Source organism: Balaenoptera acutorostrata, chromosome 3, assembly GCF_949987535.1.
Source record: "Balaenoptera acutorostrata chromosome 3, mBalAcu1.1, whole genome shotgun sequence".
Classification (NCBI taxonomy): Eukaryota; Metazoa; Chordata; class Mammalia; order Artiodactyla; family Balaenopteridae; genus Balaenoptera; species Balaenoptera acutorostrata.
Genome location: NC_080066.1, coordinates 146722231 through 146740510, shown reverse-complemented (window position 1 = coordinate 146740510; position 18280 = coordinate 146722231). Strand labels below are relative to the sequence as shown.

Here is an 18280-nt window from a genome sequence, read left to right as displayed (position 1 = left end):
CATTTGATGGTTGAAGTGAAAATTATGCTACTGTCTGATGTGGGTCTCAATGAATGTAGAGGAAATATTAAGGCAATTATATAAATATGGAAGAGTAGAGGGAGGAATGCTTTCTACACTTCACTTGAACTGGTAAAATGTTGATACCAGTAGACTGTGATAGTGGTTGTGAGGTAACAGAAAAAAAAAATATATATATATATATTTATATTTATATATTGGTCTCTGCCCCTGGTTCCTTTCACAGAGCTCCTAAAATCCTTGTAATTTCCTAAGTGATAAGAGCACGAAGAGCATCTTGTGTTCTAATATTTGGTCTTTGACTTGGTTCCTGACACAAAGTTCCTAAACACTTTGGGATTTCCTGTTTGACAGCAGTGTCTTCTGTTCTAATGAGGTGACTCTTGGTAGGATCCTGGATGGCAGCTGATCACCAGAAAGACCAAGACATGATTAGAAGCTTGGGATTTTCACCTCCTACCCCGGCCATCCCATTCTCCAGAGAGGGAAGAGTGGCTGGAAATGGACATAATGATTGATCATGCCTACATGATGAAGCCTCTATAAAAATTCCAGAAGTACGGCACTGGGAGAGTGTCCGGATTGGTGAATCCTCCCCATACCGGGAGGTTGATGCATGCCTACTCTACGGGGACAGAAACTCCTGCACTCAGGACCCTCCCAGACCTTGCCCTCTATATCTCTTCATCTGGCTATTCATCTGTATCATTTATCATATCCTTTATTAGATAATAAACTGGTAAACGTGTTTCCCTGAGTTTTGTGAGCTGTTCTAGCAAATAATTGAATCCAAGGGAGAAGAGGTCATGGGAACCTCTGATTTGTAGCCAAGAGGGGAGCAGTCTCACGGAACTGAACCCTTACTTGTGGGATCTGACACTGTCTCCAGGTAGACCGTGTCAGAATTGAGTTAAATTGTAGGATACTGAGCTGGTGTCACAGAGAATAATCGTCCTTGGTGTGCGACCCGCACCACCCACCTCCACCCCCGCCAACATTTGGTGTCAGACGTGTTATAAGTGTGGTAGCAGGGTGAGAATAAAGGAGAAACACAGGAGAAGACTGAGTTTTTTTTAAAACAGTTTCATATATATAATGTAATACCTAGAGCAACCACTAAAAAAGCTACATAAAGAGGTATATCCACACTACATAGATAAGCCAAAACGGAACTCTAAACAAGATGAAATGTGTAATATTTACCTTTTTTATGCAAAGTAAATTATTTCTTGATCAGTTTCAAAACCTTGCAACACGCTTTTTAAGTTCTTTTTGTTGGCTTTTTAAAAACTGAAGTATAATTGGCAATATTTATCTTTTTAAAACCCTATTTATTTGGAATTTCTTTTCACTTAGATGGGCCTTTACTTTTACAAGTAAGTGGTCCTAAATTAAGAAGACCTACTCTCAGTTAACACAGTAGCAATAATCACTAATGCTATATCATAAAAAAAGTAAATAGAATAAAAACTATAGTATAAGACAGTATTTTTAGAAAAACTACTCAATCTATAAGTGTAGGTAAGTACTAAAAGAAAGCTCTATAGAAGGGTTTTAAGAATCCAGCATGAGCCATAAAAATAAAAAGTTAACTGAATTCTTTGGCTAGATTTTTTTTCTTACTATTCATAGACACTCAGTTTCCAAGAAAAATTTCAACAGTTGAAATAAGTACCCATTTTATCAAAAGTAGGTCAGATTAATCCTGTATATTGCCACCACAATGCTCAATGCATTCAAATATATTTCCTAGTTCTGTAGTCACAACTCTTTGGAAAGTGTATGCCCAGTTGTTCACCAAATCATTTTTCTTTCCCCACTGGGTATACTGATAGACCATGTTTCCTGGCCTCCTTTGAAGTTAGGTACAGCCATGTTTATGAGTTCTGGCCAGTGGAATGTGGGTTGAAGACTTGGCCTTAAAACCCTCCCATGCATGATCCTCCATGCTTGCCTCTCATCTGTTAGCCAGATGTAGAGGATCCAATGGAGGGGACCCTGAGGAGGCCCCAAGGGATTGTGAAGCCACTAAATGGAAGGAGCCTGGGTCTCTGAATCACCACTTGGCAGAAATGATGGGTCATCTGACCACAAGCACCTAAGTGGAACTGTAGACAGACAATAAACAAACATTTATTGTGTTATGCCACTGACAGTTTTTTAGTAGCAGTTAGCCTGCCTTGACAAATACAGAGTACATGTTTCTCATGCTTCCTTCCTCTGCTTCTCCACAACTGAATTCATGACGGAATTAGCTGTGAGACTCCTTTAATGACCCTGCAAAAAGATATTAAACCTCCTCGGAGAAACTTGCCAATTGCTAAGTCTAAGTTCTTTTCATCAGCCTGCCCTTCCTTGCTGTTACATTCCACCGAATTTTTGAGGCTTGTGAATACTTTGAAGTCCAACATTGAGAGATGAAAGAATCACTCCTTGCTGTGTTTACAGGGTCATGGGCATGAGAACTTTTTGCTTCATATCCCAGGCGGCATCTAAGTAAATAGCAAATACATAGATTTCAATTTCTACTGGGATGCCAAACTGCGTAATCGAGTTACGATGACACTGTGATCTGACAGAGCAAAGTGATTATAAAGACTTCAGAATTATATTACCACACTATTTATCCCTAGAATGTGGTATTTAATACAATAATTTAATATTCAAAAAATTAAGTACTTTAAATATATTTAAGTGTCTTTTTTTCTTTCTTTGACTCTAGAGTTGTGAAACTTCTGAGCCTGCACAGGTTCTTAACTTTTCTTGGTGCCACAGATCCTCTGTAAGTCTGGTAAACCTAATGGATCCCTTATCACAATAATGTTTTTAAATGAATAAAATACATAGGATTTCAAAGAAAACCAACTGAATTAAAATACTGTTATCAAAATATTTAAAAAATGTCTTACGGTAATAGGTGTCTCTATTGACACATTAAATAAGAAGATCTAGTAGTTGGTCGAATAATTACTGCAATTTTGAAGTAGTGATTAGTGGAAATGACATTTTGAGATAATTATTGTGAGATAAAGATATCTGTGGTTTCTGTCGGTGACAAAAATCACAAGTATTGCTAATACTAATTGGTTTGTTGCCTAATTCATAATCAAAAGAAATGTTAAATTTCAATTATAAGTTAATGAAACTAAAGATGAAATTCTGATTTTATCTGTGAAGTGCAAGTTAAGAACTCCAGGCCTGGTGGTTTCCCCAAAACATCGACCCTGTTTATCCCGGAGTAGTGGAAATACAGGTGGTTTAAAAATTTTCTTCTTTTCTGTATTTTTCAAATTTTCCACAATAAGCAAACATCACTTTTGCATGATATTTACAAAAACAAAAAGGGGTGTATTGCTTGGTAAGATTCAGGGTATAAAAATAAAATTGGAAAAACAAAACAATGCTTGAAGAAAATCCTTTAGGAAAAGTAAAAAAGGAAAACAAAATCCTGGATGAAGATGGAGAAACTAAACCTGACTTTCATCGGGACACAAAGTTGGTAAGGCCTTTATGCCATTTATCTTTACACACAAATTCTTTAATACACGATGCTGCCTCAGGGCTGAAGCAACATAACTCTTTTAACGGGCCACACAGGCACTCTTGGGCCACATCCCAAGTAAAAAAAAAAGGGGGAACCCACGGGTCACTATTAGTCATGAGTTTAGTAATTTTATTATCCATACCTTCTGCATCTTCCCCTCTTGCTAACCCTCCAGCCAGGACTTGTCTGCCTTCTCAGTGCTCCGCACAGTGGTCTGGGAGAGAAAACGAGACAGTGAAATCCAAACTCCCTACGGGCCCTACAAGACCCTCCTGGATCTGGCCCCTACCTACCTCCCCAACTTCCAACTGCATTCCCCATGCGTCAGCCTCTCTGACCTTTTGATTCCTCCAATAAGCCAACCTTGTTCCAGCCTCGGGGGCTTTGTCTTTCCTGGTCCTCCTTCCTGGCAATTTCCTCCTCCAGAGCATCCAGAGACCAGTCTTGGCTCCTTATCCTTGGAGCTCTGATGTCTTTCCCCAGAGACTTTCCTTACTTGCCCATTGAAAGTCCCCAAGCAGCCCCTGCAGGCCATATTATTGCCAACAGCACTCTCTGAAATTATTTCCATATTGCTTCTCTGAATAGGAAGGAAGCTGCTTGAAGGCAGGGACCTTGTCAATACTGTTCATCTGTGTACCTTCAGCACTTAAAACTACCTGGCACCGGAATGAATGAATAAATGAGTGAAATGAACGAATACCAGCGGACTGCCTCCTTGGGGCGTACTCTGGCCTGGAAATAAAACTCAGTTTGTCGGGCGAAAGCACGTTAATAGCGGTTTTAATCTGTCCGCTCAGACGTTGGCCCCTCCCGCCACGAATCTCTGGGGGTCCGGGCGTGGAAAACCCCGAGAGCCTTGGCTGCTGTCGGCGCGGAACTGCGGCTGCGCGCAGCCTGGGGCGGGGCGGGGCCAACCCCAGAGCCGGCGAGAGGACGCTGGAGGGCGCGCTAGAGCGGCGCGGCCCGGCCTGGTGTGGGCGAGGCGGCCATGGAGGACGAGCAGAGCTTCTCAGATATTTATGGCGGCCGCCTGGCCCTGCAGCGCCGCTGCTACTCCCCTTCCTGCCTGGAGTTCTGCCTCAGCTGCCCTCGGATCACCTTGCGCTCGCTCACCGCTGTCACCTGCACCGTGTGGCTAGCGGCCTACGGACTCTTCACCCTCTGCGAGGTAAGGCCGGCCGGCCCCTTCCCGCGTTCGGAGTTGGGGGCTCGGGTTTGGAAGGGTTATTGGGGCCTTAGGGTCGAGCCCAGACCTCTCGCCGGACCTTCCTGCGGTCGTAGGGCCTGGAGGGCGGAAACTCGCTGGTTCTGGGGACGCCATTCCGATGCTGGACAGCTCTCTTCCTTACGTTTAGTGAAGTTTGTGCTCCTGTACTTTATCCCCCTCCTGGGTCGCTGCTCTGCTCCGTGGTTCCACCCAGCATACATCTAGTCCTTGCAGGACAGCCTAAAACTTTAACTTCCATGTGCTCTCTGTAGTACATGCTCATAGTAATTCAGTTCCAAGAGTTCAGAGAACTAAGTATATCGTCCTCATCCATAACTTTCACCCTCAGAGGAATCATTGCTAACAATACCTTTTACAATCTTCTAGAAACTGTCTTTGCCTCCATAAATCACAAGAATTGTGTGCAAGTTAATTGTTTGATAGTTCTTCCCAATCTCTCTTTTTCAAGGCAATCTAAACCGCCCCCCCCCCCCGGCAAATCCCTTCCCCAACTTCAAGTATTTTCTAAAGAATTGTGAAATTACGGAGAGGAGTGGTTTCTGTGCTCAATTTCCAGACTCATTCCTATTTTCTGAGCCTCAGTTTTCACATCTCTAAAATGGAATTAATATTTGCCACACCAACTTCACAGCATTGTGAGGGTCTTATGTAGTAGCATTGTGACAGCCCTAAAATAAAAGGAATCATCCTAATTGCCCTTTTCAGGATGAATTTAGTTTCATATTTAGTGTCCTGAGTGGACTATATTATTTCAGGAGTGGTCTGACCAGAGCTGAAATACAGCAAGGCTATTTATTTCTATAATTTGGGTATTGTTTTCAATACTGCATCCATTTGCTCTTTTTGCCATCAGAGCATATTTCAGAGCATGGTAATTTAGTAGTATAGATATATGCAAAATATATGCCCTAATTTGTACCAAATTGTATCTAAACGTTTGTTCATAAGTCAATCAAAATGGTTAAGTTGCCAAGACAGTCCTTCCTCCTCCCCCCAGAAAGATTTAATATATAAAATAGTTGAATATCAATACTAGCCTGAGCTCTGGTCAGGTAGTCGTGTGAGGAGGAGGGAACAGGTATTTATTAAATGCCCACTGAGTGCCAACTGCTTTACTGAATGCCTCATTTCAACCTTAGAAGAAAACCAAGACTCAGAAAGAGTAATAACTTATCCGAAGTGATAAAGCTAGTAAATGGCATACCGGGGCTTCAAACCCAGGGCTGTCTGACTCTGAAACCATTTTTTTCCCACTATACTATGATGTCTCCTCATTGCGGGGGGCTTGCTTAGGCAAAATTTTTAAATAGAAGTTTGTGTTTACGCCAGCTCCCTTTTGTACTCACCTCTCTCATCCTGGTATATCCCACTTACCCTCAGCAAATGTCCAGGGCTTGGTAACCTTATCTTCCTTTAAACTCCACTGCAACACTTCTTAAGGGCTCTGTGTACCAAAATTTCTTATCTTTCCTCCTATTCAAAACTACTAATTACTGAATCTCAGCTAGGATGAGAAGAAATCTGATGAAGGAATTCATTAAAACATGTGGCTAAACTTCAACCCAAAACGAATATTGAACTGTTAGAATTTGAGAAAGAAAAATGAAGTATGAAAAATGCAGGGGTAATGAAGTTTTGGGCAGGGATTACTTTATAGAAAAGCTGATATGGATCAAATCCCCTAAGTGTATACTGTTCTTCATCCCTTCTTTCCTCCCAGTTTTTGAATTCACAGTTCTATTAGAATTCTAGGTTTTTACCTTACTTATTACAACCTGGAATGTCCTTCCCCCTTCCTTTTCTCAGCTAAGTATATTTGTCAATAACCACCACCTCCTCTGCACCAGTTAAATCCTGCTTCCTTGGAAGTCTTCATAGGATATTCCTGTGTGCTTTAATGTCTCTCTTTCTGGCTTTCTCTCTCTCTCTTTTAATCCTGTCTTAGTCACTTCTAGTCAGAATCATAGTATTCTCCAAAAGTATTTTATATATGTTAATCTTGCCTCTAATAAATCTGTAAGGGCCAGAACTGAATTTTATCTCTCTCTATTCTTCCATAATGCTTATTCAGTTCACACTATGTACAAGACACTGTACTAGATACTAGACATTTAATTAGCTCAAAGTAGATATTTCTGGGTCATCAGAGACCTAGCACATAGATTTCTCCATCCTTCATTTGTTAATCAACAAATAATTTCCTAGCACAGAGGTCAGCAAACTTTGTCTTTAAAAGGTTGAATAGTAAATATTTTAGGCTTTCAGGTCTCTATCTCAGATTCTTCTGTTTCTTTTTCTCTCTTTCTTTTTATCAACCCTTTAAAAAATGTAAAAAACATTCTTAGCTCAAGGTGGACCAGACAAACACATATCACAGGCCCAAATAGTTTTCAGACTCCTGATCTAACAGTTAACTATGTGTTATGTAGAAAGAAGTCGAAAGGTACCTTCAAGGAAAACCAGAGCTGGTCAGTAGTTAAAGCAGTAAACACAGATTTTATTCAGAAACTATTGCAGTGGGAGAAAAGAGACTTAAGTATTGAATTGGGCTCAATTCTAAATATAGCAGGGACCAGTGGAAATTTATAGCTAAGGAGCAGGGTCAGGGGTCAGTGGATGGAAAATTACTAAAAGGAAACATCAGGGGTAAAGGGGGATTCTGGGTAAATTGACTTGACAGGATTCTGGCTGAAGGCAGGCCACGGTGCTTAGATACCAAGGGTGAGGGTCTTCTTTAAACTCACTTAGCAAGATTCTTGCTACAACTTGTTGGACAATGCAGGCCCAACAAGAATGGACACCAAGGTCCAGCACTTAGAAGAGCTTGACTAGAGTTAGGTCAAAGAGGGTATCTTGTCAGTAACAAAAATTAATAAAACACTTCCTACGCTCAAGGAATGACAGTCGTAAATTAGTGAATCTCTTGATTCTAGATCATCGATGATTTTTTTCCTGTGTCATCCTTCTAAATAGCTTTTTGGAAAAAAAAGGGAAAACAGTGCCACATGAAAGAAACATACCTTGATAGAAAAACACATTTCAACTTCAGAAATGTTAAAAGGTTGTAGATGTGTCTTAGAATCAAAGAAGTAAATACCATTTTTGGGGCCCTTAACACATCAGTCATTTCATCTAGTCAGTCAGCCTTAAGGCTGAGTCAGTCACAACCCAAAACAACTAAAACAGCCCTAAATAGTAAGATCTTTATTATTTAACAAAACAAGAAGTCAGGACGAAGGAGGGCTCTAGAGGGCTTAAGAGGCTCTGTTGATTTTACTTTTTTCATCTTACTGCTCTTCTGCCCTTGATGTACTCTACCTGTCCTCAGCCTAGCTTTCCACATGGTTTGGCAGAGGCCATGTAGTTGGTTTTCAGGCATCAAAACCTCAGGGTGAAGGGGCCTTCTCTTCCTTAGATCTCTTTTTTTTTTTTTTTTTTAAAGGGATTTTTTTTTTTTTTTTTTTTGAAATTTGAGTCTCAGATTTTTTTTTTTTTAATTTTATTTTTATTTATTTATTTATTTATTTTTGGCTGTGCTGGGTCTTTGGTTCGTGCGAGGGCTTTCTCCAGTTGCGGCAAGTGGGGGCCACTCTTCATCGCGGTGCGGGGACCGCTCTTCATCGCGGTGCGCGGGCCTTTCACTATCGCGGCCCCTCCCGTCGCGGGGCACAGGCTCCAGAAGCGCAGGCTCAGCAGCCGTGGCTCACGGGCCCAGCCGCTCCGCGGCATGTGGGATCCTCCCAGACCAGGGCTCGAACCCGTGTCTCCTGCATTAGCAGGCAGATTCTCAACCACTGCGCCACCAAGGAAGCCCAGATCTCTTTTTTGAGATGGACTTAGTTTTCCAGAAACCCCTCCAGCCGACTTCCCCTCACATCTCATTGGCTAGAGTTGTGTCATAGGTCCATTTCTGAACCAATCATTGGCAGGAGTGGGAACCAATCATGATTCACTCCAACTTCTATTAGGAAGGAGGAGTGGCTGTTGAGTATTATCTGCTACACTGTGCTAAGCATTTTATTACTCTCCAGTCTGCGATTTTCCTACATATCTTACTGATGGAGCATGAGAAGAGAAGATCTGAGTCCTTAAGTTGCAATTTTGGAAGAAAAATCTCTGAAAGTGGTGTGATGGGTATTTTGCTGATGGATGTTCTCCTCCCGAGACCTATCCATTTGTTGTCTGGATGTATTTTATCATATGCTTTCATAGCACTACAGAGCCCAAGTAAAAGTAGTTTCCTCCTCCGTGCATGTTCTTCCCATCTGTTCACCTCACAACAGAACAAAGGCTTTTTTCCACATTGCCTAGAGTTGACTTATTAAATAGCAGAGCTATATGTGGAGGACCACTTGGTAATCTTACCGCCTGTGTCTGGCTCTCTCTTCAGAACAGCATGATCCTCTCTGCTGCCATCTTCATCACTCTCTTAGGCCTGCTTGGTTACCTCCATTTTGTGAAGATTGATCACGAGACTCTGTTAATCATTGATTCCCTTGGCATCCAGATGACCTCATCCTACGCCTCAGGCAAAGAAAGCACCACCTTCATTGAGATGGGGGAGGTGAAGGATGTTGTCATTAATGAGGCTATTTACATGGTAAGTATTTAAGTGGTAAATATTACAGGCCTCTCTGGATGAGGCAGCCCTCGGGGTATGCCTGGATCTAAACTGAGTCTTTTTTTTTTTTTTTTTTTTTAAATCTCATTTATTTATTTATTTATTTATTTATTTATTTATTTATTTATTTATTTATTTATTTATTTTTGGCTGTGTTGGGTCTTCGGTTCGTGCGAGGGCTTTCTCCAGTTGCGGCAAGCGGGGGCCACTCTTCATCGCGGTGCGGGGACCGCTCTTCATCGCGGTGCGCGGGCCTTTCTCTATCGCGGCCCCTCCCGTCGCGGGGCACAGGCTCCAGACGCGCAGGCTCAGCAATTGTGGCTCACGGGCCCAGCTGCTCCGTGGCATGTGGGATCTTCCCAGACCAGGGCTCGAACCCGTGTCCCCTGCATTAGCAGGCAGATTCTCAACCACTGCGCCACCAGGGAAGCCCCTAAACTGAGTCTTAATATGTAAAGTAACTGATGTCACAGAATTAAACTTGAGGGCTCTCTGTTCCAGTACTTGTAGTGTTTTCTTTTTGGCTGACATGTCTTTAAACCATAGAAGTGAAACTTGTACTGAAAACATATGTCCTTTATTTTTAAAGAGACACTATAGGTTTTTATGGATAGGGAGGCAGCATTTCATCTTTATTTTCTAGCCCTGCTTCAAAGTCATCTCTGGTTGTTGTTGTTTTGTCTTTTTTCATCTGAAGAATAAGAATATACTTCTCCCTCACTTCAAATGCATTCTTTTTCAAGTGTATGAAAAAGTTTTAAGCCTTCCCTTGAGAAAGAAAACTGAATTTTACTTAGATCTCTGCTATTTGGTTTATTTTCTTACAGCAGAAGGTGATTTACTACCTCTGCATTTTATTGAAGGATCCAGTGGAACCACATGGGATATCCCAAGTAGTACCTCTCTTCCAGGTGAGCACAGAATACTTAAGTTTCTTCTGCAAAGAAATCCTCTACCTTTCCCCTCCTCTCTGCGTATCCACAGCTTCTTATGTTCAGTAGTAATGTGAACTTCTGTTGTCAAGAGTATTTGAGGATACCTGAGTGGTATTTTTACTGAGAATTAGGATTTTAGTTATTTCAGAAATTCCTTTCTGAGGCAAATAAGGCTTTCAGAAATATTATGAATTTATACAAATTTTAGAGATAAAAACAAATATATAGCAACTTCTGCCTATAGGTCATCATTCATCTGCTTTGACTCCGTCAGTCTGCCAATACGCGATTTTACATAGATGTTATTGATCTATACAGACTGTTATACACTATTTTGTGTCTTGTTTTTGTATATATATAAATTTATTTATTTATCTGTCTATTAATTTATTTATTTATGGCTGTGTTGGGTCTTCGTTGCTGTGCGCGGGCTTTCTCTAGTTGCGGTGAACAGGGGCTACTCTTCATTGCGGTCCGTGGGCTTCTCATTGTCGTGGCTTCTCTTGTTGCGGAGCACGGGCTCTAGGCACACAGGCTTCAGTAGTTGTGGCATGTGGGCTCAGTAGTTGTGGCTTGCAGGCTCTAGAGCTCAGGCTCAGTAGCTGTGGCACACGGGCTTAGTTGCTCCGCAGCATGTGGGATCTTCCCGGGCCAGGGCTCAAACCCATGTCCCTTGCATTGGCAGGCAGATTCTTAACCACTGCGCCACCAGGGAAGCCCTTGCTTTTTTAATATACATATTTTCATGCATTTACAGAGTCCATTATACTTATTATTTTAAATAATTATATCATGTCAAATACCAGTTTATTTAGCTACCTCATTTGCTAGCTTTTGAAATCATGTTCAGATTGTTTTTTGTTTTGTTACAAAAAAACACTTATACAAAGACGCAGACTTACTCGAGAATGGACTTGAGGATACGGGGAGGGAGAAGGGTAAGCTGGGACAAAGTGAGAGAGTGGCATGGACATATATACACTATCAAACGTAAAATAGATAGCTAGTGGGAAGCAGCTGCATAGCACAGGGAGATCAGCTCGGTGCTTTGTGACCACCTAGAGGGGTGGGATAGGGAGGGTGGGAGGAAGGGAGACGCAAGAGGGAAGAGATATGGGGACATATGTATATGTATAACTGATTCACTTTGTTATAAAGCAGAAACTAACACACCATTGTAAAGCAATTATACTCCAATAAAGATGTTAAAAAATTAAAAAAAAAACAAAAAACTTACACAAACATGATTATAATCAATTATTTTATAGGTATATAAAGTATTTATGTATGCAGTTAACTCTGCCTCACTGCCCTTCCTTTTTCACAAAGGATTTAAGGTAGCTAAGCTAAAATTCCTTTGCATTATAATACAAAATTATTTTATTAAAGCTTATGAATAGTTTCATAGATTTTAATCATGTTTGAGATTTGGCTCCAGAGATTGGACAACTTTACCATACTTTTGGGAATTTGTACTTGTTTTTCTGTAGTCTTGGCTAACAGTGGGTTTAGCTATTTTTTAGTTTAGTATGTAGGTAAAGGAATTTAGAGATATTAAATTTGTGTCTCTTTAAATGACAGAGACTTTTCATATTTCCTTGTAAGTACACCTATCGGTATTTTCTGTTTTAAACTATCCATCTCCTCTATTAGTCAAGTAGATACTAGATAGTGATTATGCATTGTAACAATTTATATATTTTGGGTAGCAAACTGTTATTAGATATGCTTTCCCCATATATTTTTCCCATTCTGTGGCTTTTCTTTTCATTTGGTTGTACTATATTTCATTATACAAAATAATTTTCAATGTTTACATATTAAACTGCCCTTCTTGTCTCTGAGAACTGCTTCGCAGCTTGTGATTCTTCCCAAGAGGGTCTGTCCTTGTTACTCCTCTTGCTTGCTCTTAGGTGGAAGTCATGAAATTTAGACAGATTAAAAATTGTCTTTCGAGCTCCTGCTTCCACAGTTCACCGACTGGGATGTGGGCCTGGTTAGGGATTCCTCCCAGCAAAATGCTGTGAGGCCTGAACTTCTGAAGCCCACACCTGTACCATTTAGACCCCCTGGTCGTGGGTGAGAGACTGAGGTTGCACATGGACACAATACCACTAAGCACTTTACGTTCATCTTGTCTCTGCATGTCTCCCCTTTGGAATTCAGAGTGCCAAGCCCCGGCTGGACTGCTTGATTGAAGTGTACAGAAGCTGCCAGGACATCCTGGCACACCAAAGAGCCACATCAACGAGCCCATGAGTCCCAGCATTTAGGAGGCCAGTATTGTTTTCCAGAGGAGATGACTCCTAAGCCACAGTGGCTGGTTTATTTTCTGTATTTTAAACCATCAAGTGGGCACAGTCCTAGGAACCAGTATGGATGCGGTGGATCTCAGAGCCATAGAGCAGGTGCCTGGAAGCCTAACTTACTGTGTGATGTTGAGCAAAGTATTTATGTGTATTTTAGTGTTCCCCTTGTAAGGTTTTGTTTACCACCTGAGGGGAGACCTCGAAACAGTATGTCAGGAATAATGTTGACGAAGAGCACTTTGTGAAATTCCTAAGCATGTTGAAGTTTACTTTTTGTTGAAATTTGTAGAGCAAGACATTGGGAAACTGACATCAGATCTCTTGAGAAAGATAATTTTCAACTGCACAGTATCCCTGTATAAAAGTTAAGAAAAAAAGCAAGCCCTTCAGGGGCTGGTCAGTAGGAAGAAGTGTCCTACAAAGACTCGTCTCTGTCCACCTAGCTCCTGTGTTCTGTACAGGGTTAATTTATGATGATTCTCTTAATAAACAGATCTCCTTCCAAAACATACACAATTGCTTGGTTCAGACAGCCGCTTTTTATTGACAAACAAACACAATCACGGCATTTCAGCACGGGTGTCAAGCACATTAATACTCTTGTTACTCAGCATTGTCTATGGTTTCAAAAACTTCTTTTGCCAAGAGGGATGAGATAAAAGGCCAGACAGAAGTTTGACTTTGCTTTCCAGACATGTTAAGGATAAACATACATACTATAGAAGCCTTTGTTTATAAGGCAGTTTCTTCTATATAAAATTAATAAACTAAGGGAGGATTCCTGAAGGGTTGGGAAGAAGACAGGGCGGGGGAAATAGCTTGACCCCCAAATTCAGTATGAACACAGCTCCATTCTTGCTTACTTTTTCTTTGGGATTTTTTTTTTTTTTTTTAACTCCTGGCTAGATGATAATTCCTTATTTGCCTTAGAGACACTCGATATTACAAAACCAGAGCTGTAACTTCTGCCTTTTACACCAGCCCTGGAGGGGTTATTCAGGAACCTGCGGGACATGTGACATGTGACTTGTTCGAGGTAGAAATGTCTCAGCTAAATCCCAAATGCTGGGGGAAAGGCAGGAACAGAAATGGGAGGCAGCTATAAAATTGCCAGCCTGGCAAAGTCAATTTCATTTAAAAAAGGCAGACACTCTGCTGTGCTGCTTTTTTCATCATGCTTGTCAGTTTAATGGGTGAGAGAGGGGAAGCTTACAGCAGCTGAGGTGTTCAGATAAACTAGTTCCAGCCTTGCAGTTTTCACAGTGTGCAACACACACACACTTTGCTGGGGTTAAAGGCTTGGTTCTTGGATGCTATTGCTAAACCCATATAGTTTGTTCGGCACTTTATCGAAAAATGATAAGACTGCCTTAGAGCTATGAAATAAAACTCAGTTTCTTCAATGTTGGAAAATCAGAGTATAAATGAACGCTTTCGTCTTTTTTTTTTTTTTTTCCTGTTAAGGGAGGGCGGAGACAAGATCATCTCTGCATCCAACAGAAGGTCTCACTCGGGGATGGGGGGATATTGGCATCGTCAGGAAGGCAAAAGGTGAAAGATACTTTCAGTTTCTTTAACCTGATGTTCTCAGGCTAGGACAGATAACACATATGTGTGTCTGCCCTCAAACTAATTCCCAGCGTAAGTTCGCCAGAAGTCTTAAGGAGCAAATCCAGGCCCACGAGCCTGCAGGGGGTCTTCTGTTTCTGACTCATCTTTGGTGGCCTCACAGAGCAGCAAAAAGCAGAATGCATTTGCTTGGTCTTTCAAAGAGCAGGGGGACAAGCGACGACCACCTTCTCCTACAGTAGTAAGCACAGCCTTCACTGAGCCCTGTCCAGTTGTTAAAATGAGACAGGGAGTGGTCAGGTTGGACCTAGCCCCTGCCCTTGCCTGTACCCAGTTGGGCTGACGGTCCAGTATGAGGGAGAACAGCTTCAGTCTCGGGAATAGCGCTTTGTCCTGCAGAGACAGGTGCCGCTGCCCCAGAAGGGCACCGCCGATGCCTCCTTGTTCGAACCAGGGGAAGGGGAAAGGTGAGTCTCCTCCTTTTTCTCCAGCCCTGCCAACACCTTTCCCATATGGGAAAGGAAGTCCAGTCTTAGTGAGTTCTAAGCTTTTTTTGGAGTTCAGGTGACTTGGAAATTCTAGTCCTCTCCTGTTCAGGGATGTCGGGAAAACTTCAAGTATAAATCCCTGCATGAGGACCATACACAACATAAACATATTAGTCTCCCTGAGAGTAGCAGTGCAGGAAATTCTGACTTACAGCACTGATGCCCTCAGTAACAGTGGGCCATCCCTATCTGTGTCTAGAATCGGGCAGCATCCAGAGCTCAGTATTCTTGTGAAAAAAAAAGAATGGTTTTTATACTGGGTCTGAGTTTTTTAAAGGTTGGCCCTGAAACATTATAAGGCACCTAGAGAGTAAAGGCTTCATGGACACTGAAATACACATTTCACAGAACAACTGGGGCAGGCTGCAGGGGGCTGTTAGACCCATCACAGTAGTGTCGCACCCGAGGATACATCTCTCTAATCCCAGAGGCACCAGGTGGTGGTGGGGAAAGGGGTAGGAGAAATATTCACAGCAACGTTGGCCCCTTGGTAGCACATGGAACAGAAGCAAAGAACTGTCGTCCATCCAGTTCCCATGGCTGGCAGGCAGCAGGCGGGTTGGGGGGCGGGTTCACAGCTGTGGAGCAGTGGTTCATGTAGCTGGCCATGATGAAGGTCACCTCTGCAATCTAAGGAGAGAAGGAGAAACAAAGGAATTGAACACTGGCTTTGGCTTGAATCCTGGCTCTCTCACTCACTAGCTGTTGCACTGGTTATATAAGCTTCCTGGGCTTCAGTTTGTCCCTTAAATTAAAATACCCAGCCGGGAGGAAGTGTCCAAAGGGGATCGTTCCTGTGAGGCTCGGAGGCCTAGTGAAATAGGCGTCTGGAGGTCCTGAGGTGCCCAGTACCTCCTGAGGACAGGAGGACCAACATTCCGCCCTGGTTGTCTCCAAGGCAAGGCAAGGCAGCCTCCCTGGAGGAAAGGATCTGTATATCCTCTCCTTTGGCAGGGACAGTATTGAAAGGAGGAGGTGGTTAGGCAAACTCCAGCTTTAGGGTTAAAACAACAGGGTTTCCAGTTGCTCAGAAGGGAGCCAGGAACTATAAATCAGAACTTTGGTTTCAGAGTCTCTGCAGTTGTTATTTTTGCATCAACATTTCCTGTACTGAGTAGGAACAAGGCCCTTAAAGTGAACAGTTCCTAGGACCTCCTTCAAGACCCCAGGGAAGGGGGAGCATGTTCAGACTGTCCCACTTGTGACCAGTGCCGGGACAGCAGAGCCCAAGGCAAGGTGAGAACACTTGGGCCTGCTGCAAGGACGAGAGCAGCAAGAGGGCCCCCATTCAAGCCTGTCCGGTGCTGTGGCTGACAGAACAGAGGAGGGTAACGTGAGGAGCGCAGAGTAGCTGGACCAGAGTGAGTTCCCTCTCCCACCAGCCCCTCCACCTGCCACCTCAGCTGTGACCGCAGAGACGCCACCTGAACCCTCTGGGGTACTGATGATAGGGCCAAAAGTTTCATTTGGGGCAGGGCCCTTCTAGAGTACTGTCATAACCCCAGTTTCCTTTCTAAGCTCCGAGCCCATCTCATCAGACCACAGCAGGGTAAAATGTTTTAGCAGCTTCCAGACCCACCTTGGGAGCAGCCATCCGGAAGATCAACTTCTCAATGTGGCCTTTTCCAGAGCTCTGGTCTGAAATGGATCTAATCACAAGCATGAAGTCATCCCGGCAGCCACCAAAGGTCATCACTGAAGAGTAGGGATAAGTGACGTGCACTTGCTGTGGGGAAAGATCCAGTTAGTTCTGGAAAAACTTTCCACTTGCCTCCTGAGCTAGAAGCCAGCATGCCCAGTCTCTTCCAGACCAGGAAGGGAGAAGTCTGAAGTGGTCACACTTTGGAGATCTACATTTTGAATGGCTACAAGCTGTGTCTAGACTAGAGGACAGTGGTACTTGGGCAGGGGTTGGGGGAAGGAAAACCGTGGTCACTTAGCTCAGCCCTTTGAGTCCAGAGAGAAGAAGAAAAGACTGTTCAGGAGAAGGAGGGGTCAGGAAGCCAGCCCTCATCCTCCCATACCATAGTGTTGTGGTCCAGAATGCTGACACCATCCTCATTCACGGCAATCCACACCAGACTGTTCTCCTTGGAAGATAGCTGTGCAGGCTGGGGGAACAGGAAAATCTCATCAGACATCCACAGCTAGGGATTCTGAACCACTAGAGCTTTCTGAGGAAGAAGGCACATCCAGGGATCTGCTAGGCAGTGATTTCCAACTTTTTTCTTTTGGAAAACATAGAAGATGGTATTTGTACAGCATGCTGGAGTAAACAGGCTGCTCGTGGCAGGAGGCACCTGGCTTGGGGCTCTGGCCACCTACTAACAACCCCGAGTATCACTTTCTTGTAGTACCTATAGCCCATCCTGCCATGGTACAGAACACAGTACACTTTGTTCCTGTTCCAGAACAGAGGCCAGCCCTGGCTGTTTTGTCACAGGCATGGAGAACAGGCTGTTTTTTCCTGGCTTTCAGAAACTGACAGCATTCCACCCACAGGCCCTCCTAAGTGCAAGCTGCATCTTGCTTCAACCAATTTCCTAGGGACTATAAAATAATTAGGAAAACAATAATGCAAGGGCTTTAGGCCCTACCAGGGAGAAAAATGACTATTTGGTGGATAAGTCCTAGAATGACTAATTTTCACTGCCAGGGCTGCAGTAGGGCAATCTAGATTTCCTATCTCTCCTACCCTGGGGAGGCTAGGGAGAGAGATGGACATGTCCCTTTTTTCAGGAGCTTCTTCCAACCTTCCAGACTAAGTGGGTCCCCATGTTATATGCCTTTATAACACCCCTGTACTTTTCCTTCATGGCACTTGTGACAGCTTGTAAAAAAATTATATATATTTTATATGTACATATATTTAGAAAGAGAAAGTGTATGTGTGATTATTTGATTAGTGTGTACCTCCCCCACTAGATGGGAAGCTCCATGAAGGCGAGGACGTGTCTGATTTGCTCACCTCTTGTCACCTCAGACAACTAGCACAATGCCTGAAATATAGTAGGAGCTCAACAATTCTTTGTTGAATGAATGAGTGAATGTCTGTTGTCTAATCTGTATCCTCAGTGAACAGGATCATGATCCAACTTCGAGGATAGGACACTCTGTGTGATTACGTACGAAGTTTCATGCACACCAGATACCCAGTGAAGAAAAGTTCCAGCTGAAATTACTTTTGGCCACCTGGCCTTCACGCAGGAGAAATTAACTGGTGCCTGAGTAGTCAGATCCCTCTGTGGCTGCACCAGGTCAGCAGAGATGTATTTGTTTAGGTTACACGTTGTTCTTTCAAACTTCTTTTAAAATAAAAACATTCTCAAGAGGAACATCATATCAAGTCTGAACTGTGTTGTGAATTAGTTGACCCTATCTTTTTTTTCAAGGGTAGGATTGGGAAAGAAGTCAATAAAGGAAAGTTAAGGATCACCCAGAAATAACCCTGGCCCGAAAGCAATGAGTCACAACTGCTCTGGACCAGGGAAAGCTGGAGTAG

At 42.9% G+C, this 18280-nt stretch overlaps 2 protein-coding genes and 1 long non-coding RNA gene across 9 annotated transcripts in view; 1 reads left to right on the top strand and 2 right to left on the bottom strand.

Moving 5' to 3' along the window:
* Positions 1-1933: 1933 nt before the first annotated feature.
* LOC130707625 (uncharacterized) lies at positions 1934-4406 on the bottom strand. Of its 2 annotated transcripts, none has more exons than XR_009007583.1 (3): positions 4269-4406; positions 3708-3779; positions 1934-2513 (listed from the first exon to the last, which is right to left on the bottom strand). It is a non-coding gene; the product is annotated as an uncharacterized LOC130707625 (long non-coding RNA). The 2 variants fall into 2 exon arrangements; XR_009007582.1 differs by lacking the exon at positions 4269-4406 and adding an exon at positions 3929-4206.
* An 84-nt stretch (positions 4407-4490) lies between these two features.
* PIGH (phosphatidylinositol glycan anchor biosynthesis class H) lies at positions 4491-18249 on the top strand. Of its 5 annotated transcripts, XM_007184332.3 has the most exons (5): positions 4491-4736; positions 9187-9396; positions 10245-10328; positions 14126-14212; positions 17854-18249. In XM_007184332.3, the coding sequence occupies exons 1-5, from the start codon at positions 4557-4559 to the stop codon at positions 17854-17856; spliced, it is 564 nt and encodes a 187-aa protein (XP_007184394.1). In that variant the 5' UTR covers positions 4491-4556; the 3' UTR covers positions 17857-18249. The 5 variants fall into 5 exon arrangements, with proteins under 5 accessions (XP_007184394.1, XP_007184395.1, XP_007184389.2 ...); XM_007184333.3 differs by lacking the exon at positions 14126-14212 and having other exon boundaries at positions 17854-18241; XM_007184327.3 differs by lacking the exon at positions 17854-18249 and having other exon boundaries at positions 14126-14759.
* PLEKHH1 (pleckstrin homology, MyTH4 and FERM domain containing H1) overlaps positions 14777-18280 on the bottom strand; it is a 49860-nt gene continuing 46356 nt past the window's right edge. The window contains exons 27-30 of one of the 2 annotated variants that reach the window (XM_057543435.1): positions 16803-16889; positions 16358-16504; positions 15257-15408; positions 14777-14857 (exon numbers count right to left, since the gene is read on the bottom strand). In XM_057543435.1, the coding sequence (XP_057399418.1) occupies positions 14824-14857; positions 15257-15408; positions 16358-16504; positions 16803-16889 (420 nt within the window). In that variant the 3' untranslated portion in view covers positions 14777-14823. Of the gene's footprint in view, positions 14858-14909; positions 15409-16357; positions 16505-16802; positions 16890-18280 lie in introns of those variants that run through there. The other variant, XM_057543436.1, reaches the window with a different exon arrangement.

Bases quoted from the DNA above. Each gene is read 5' to 3' on its own strand.
- PIGH (XM_007184327.3), top strand. From the start codon at position 4,557: ATGGAGGACGAGCAGAGCTTCTCAGATATTTATGGCGGCCGCCTGGCC. The intron at 9,397-10,244 runs GTAAGTATTTAA...ATTTTCTTACAG, and splicing joins TTAATGAGGCTATTTACATG to CAGAAGGTGATTTACTACCT. The intron at 10,329-14,125 runs GTGAGCACAGAA...TTTCCTGTTAAG, and splicing joins AAGTAGTACCTCTCTTCCAG to GGAGGGCGGAGACAAGATCA.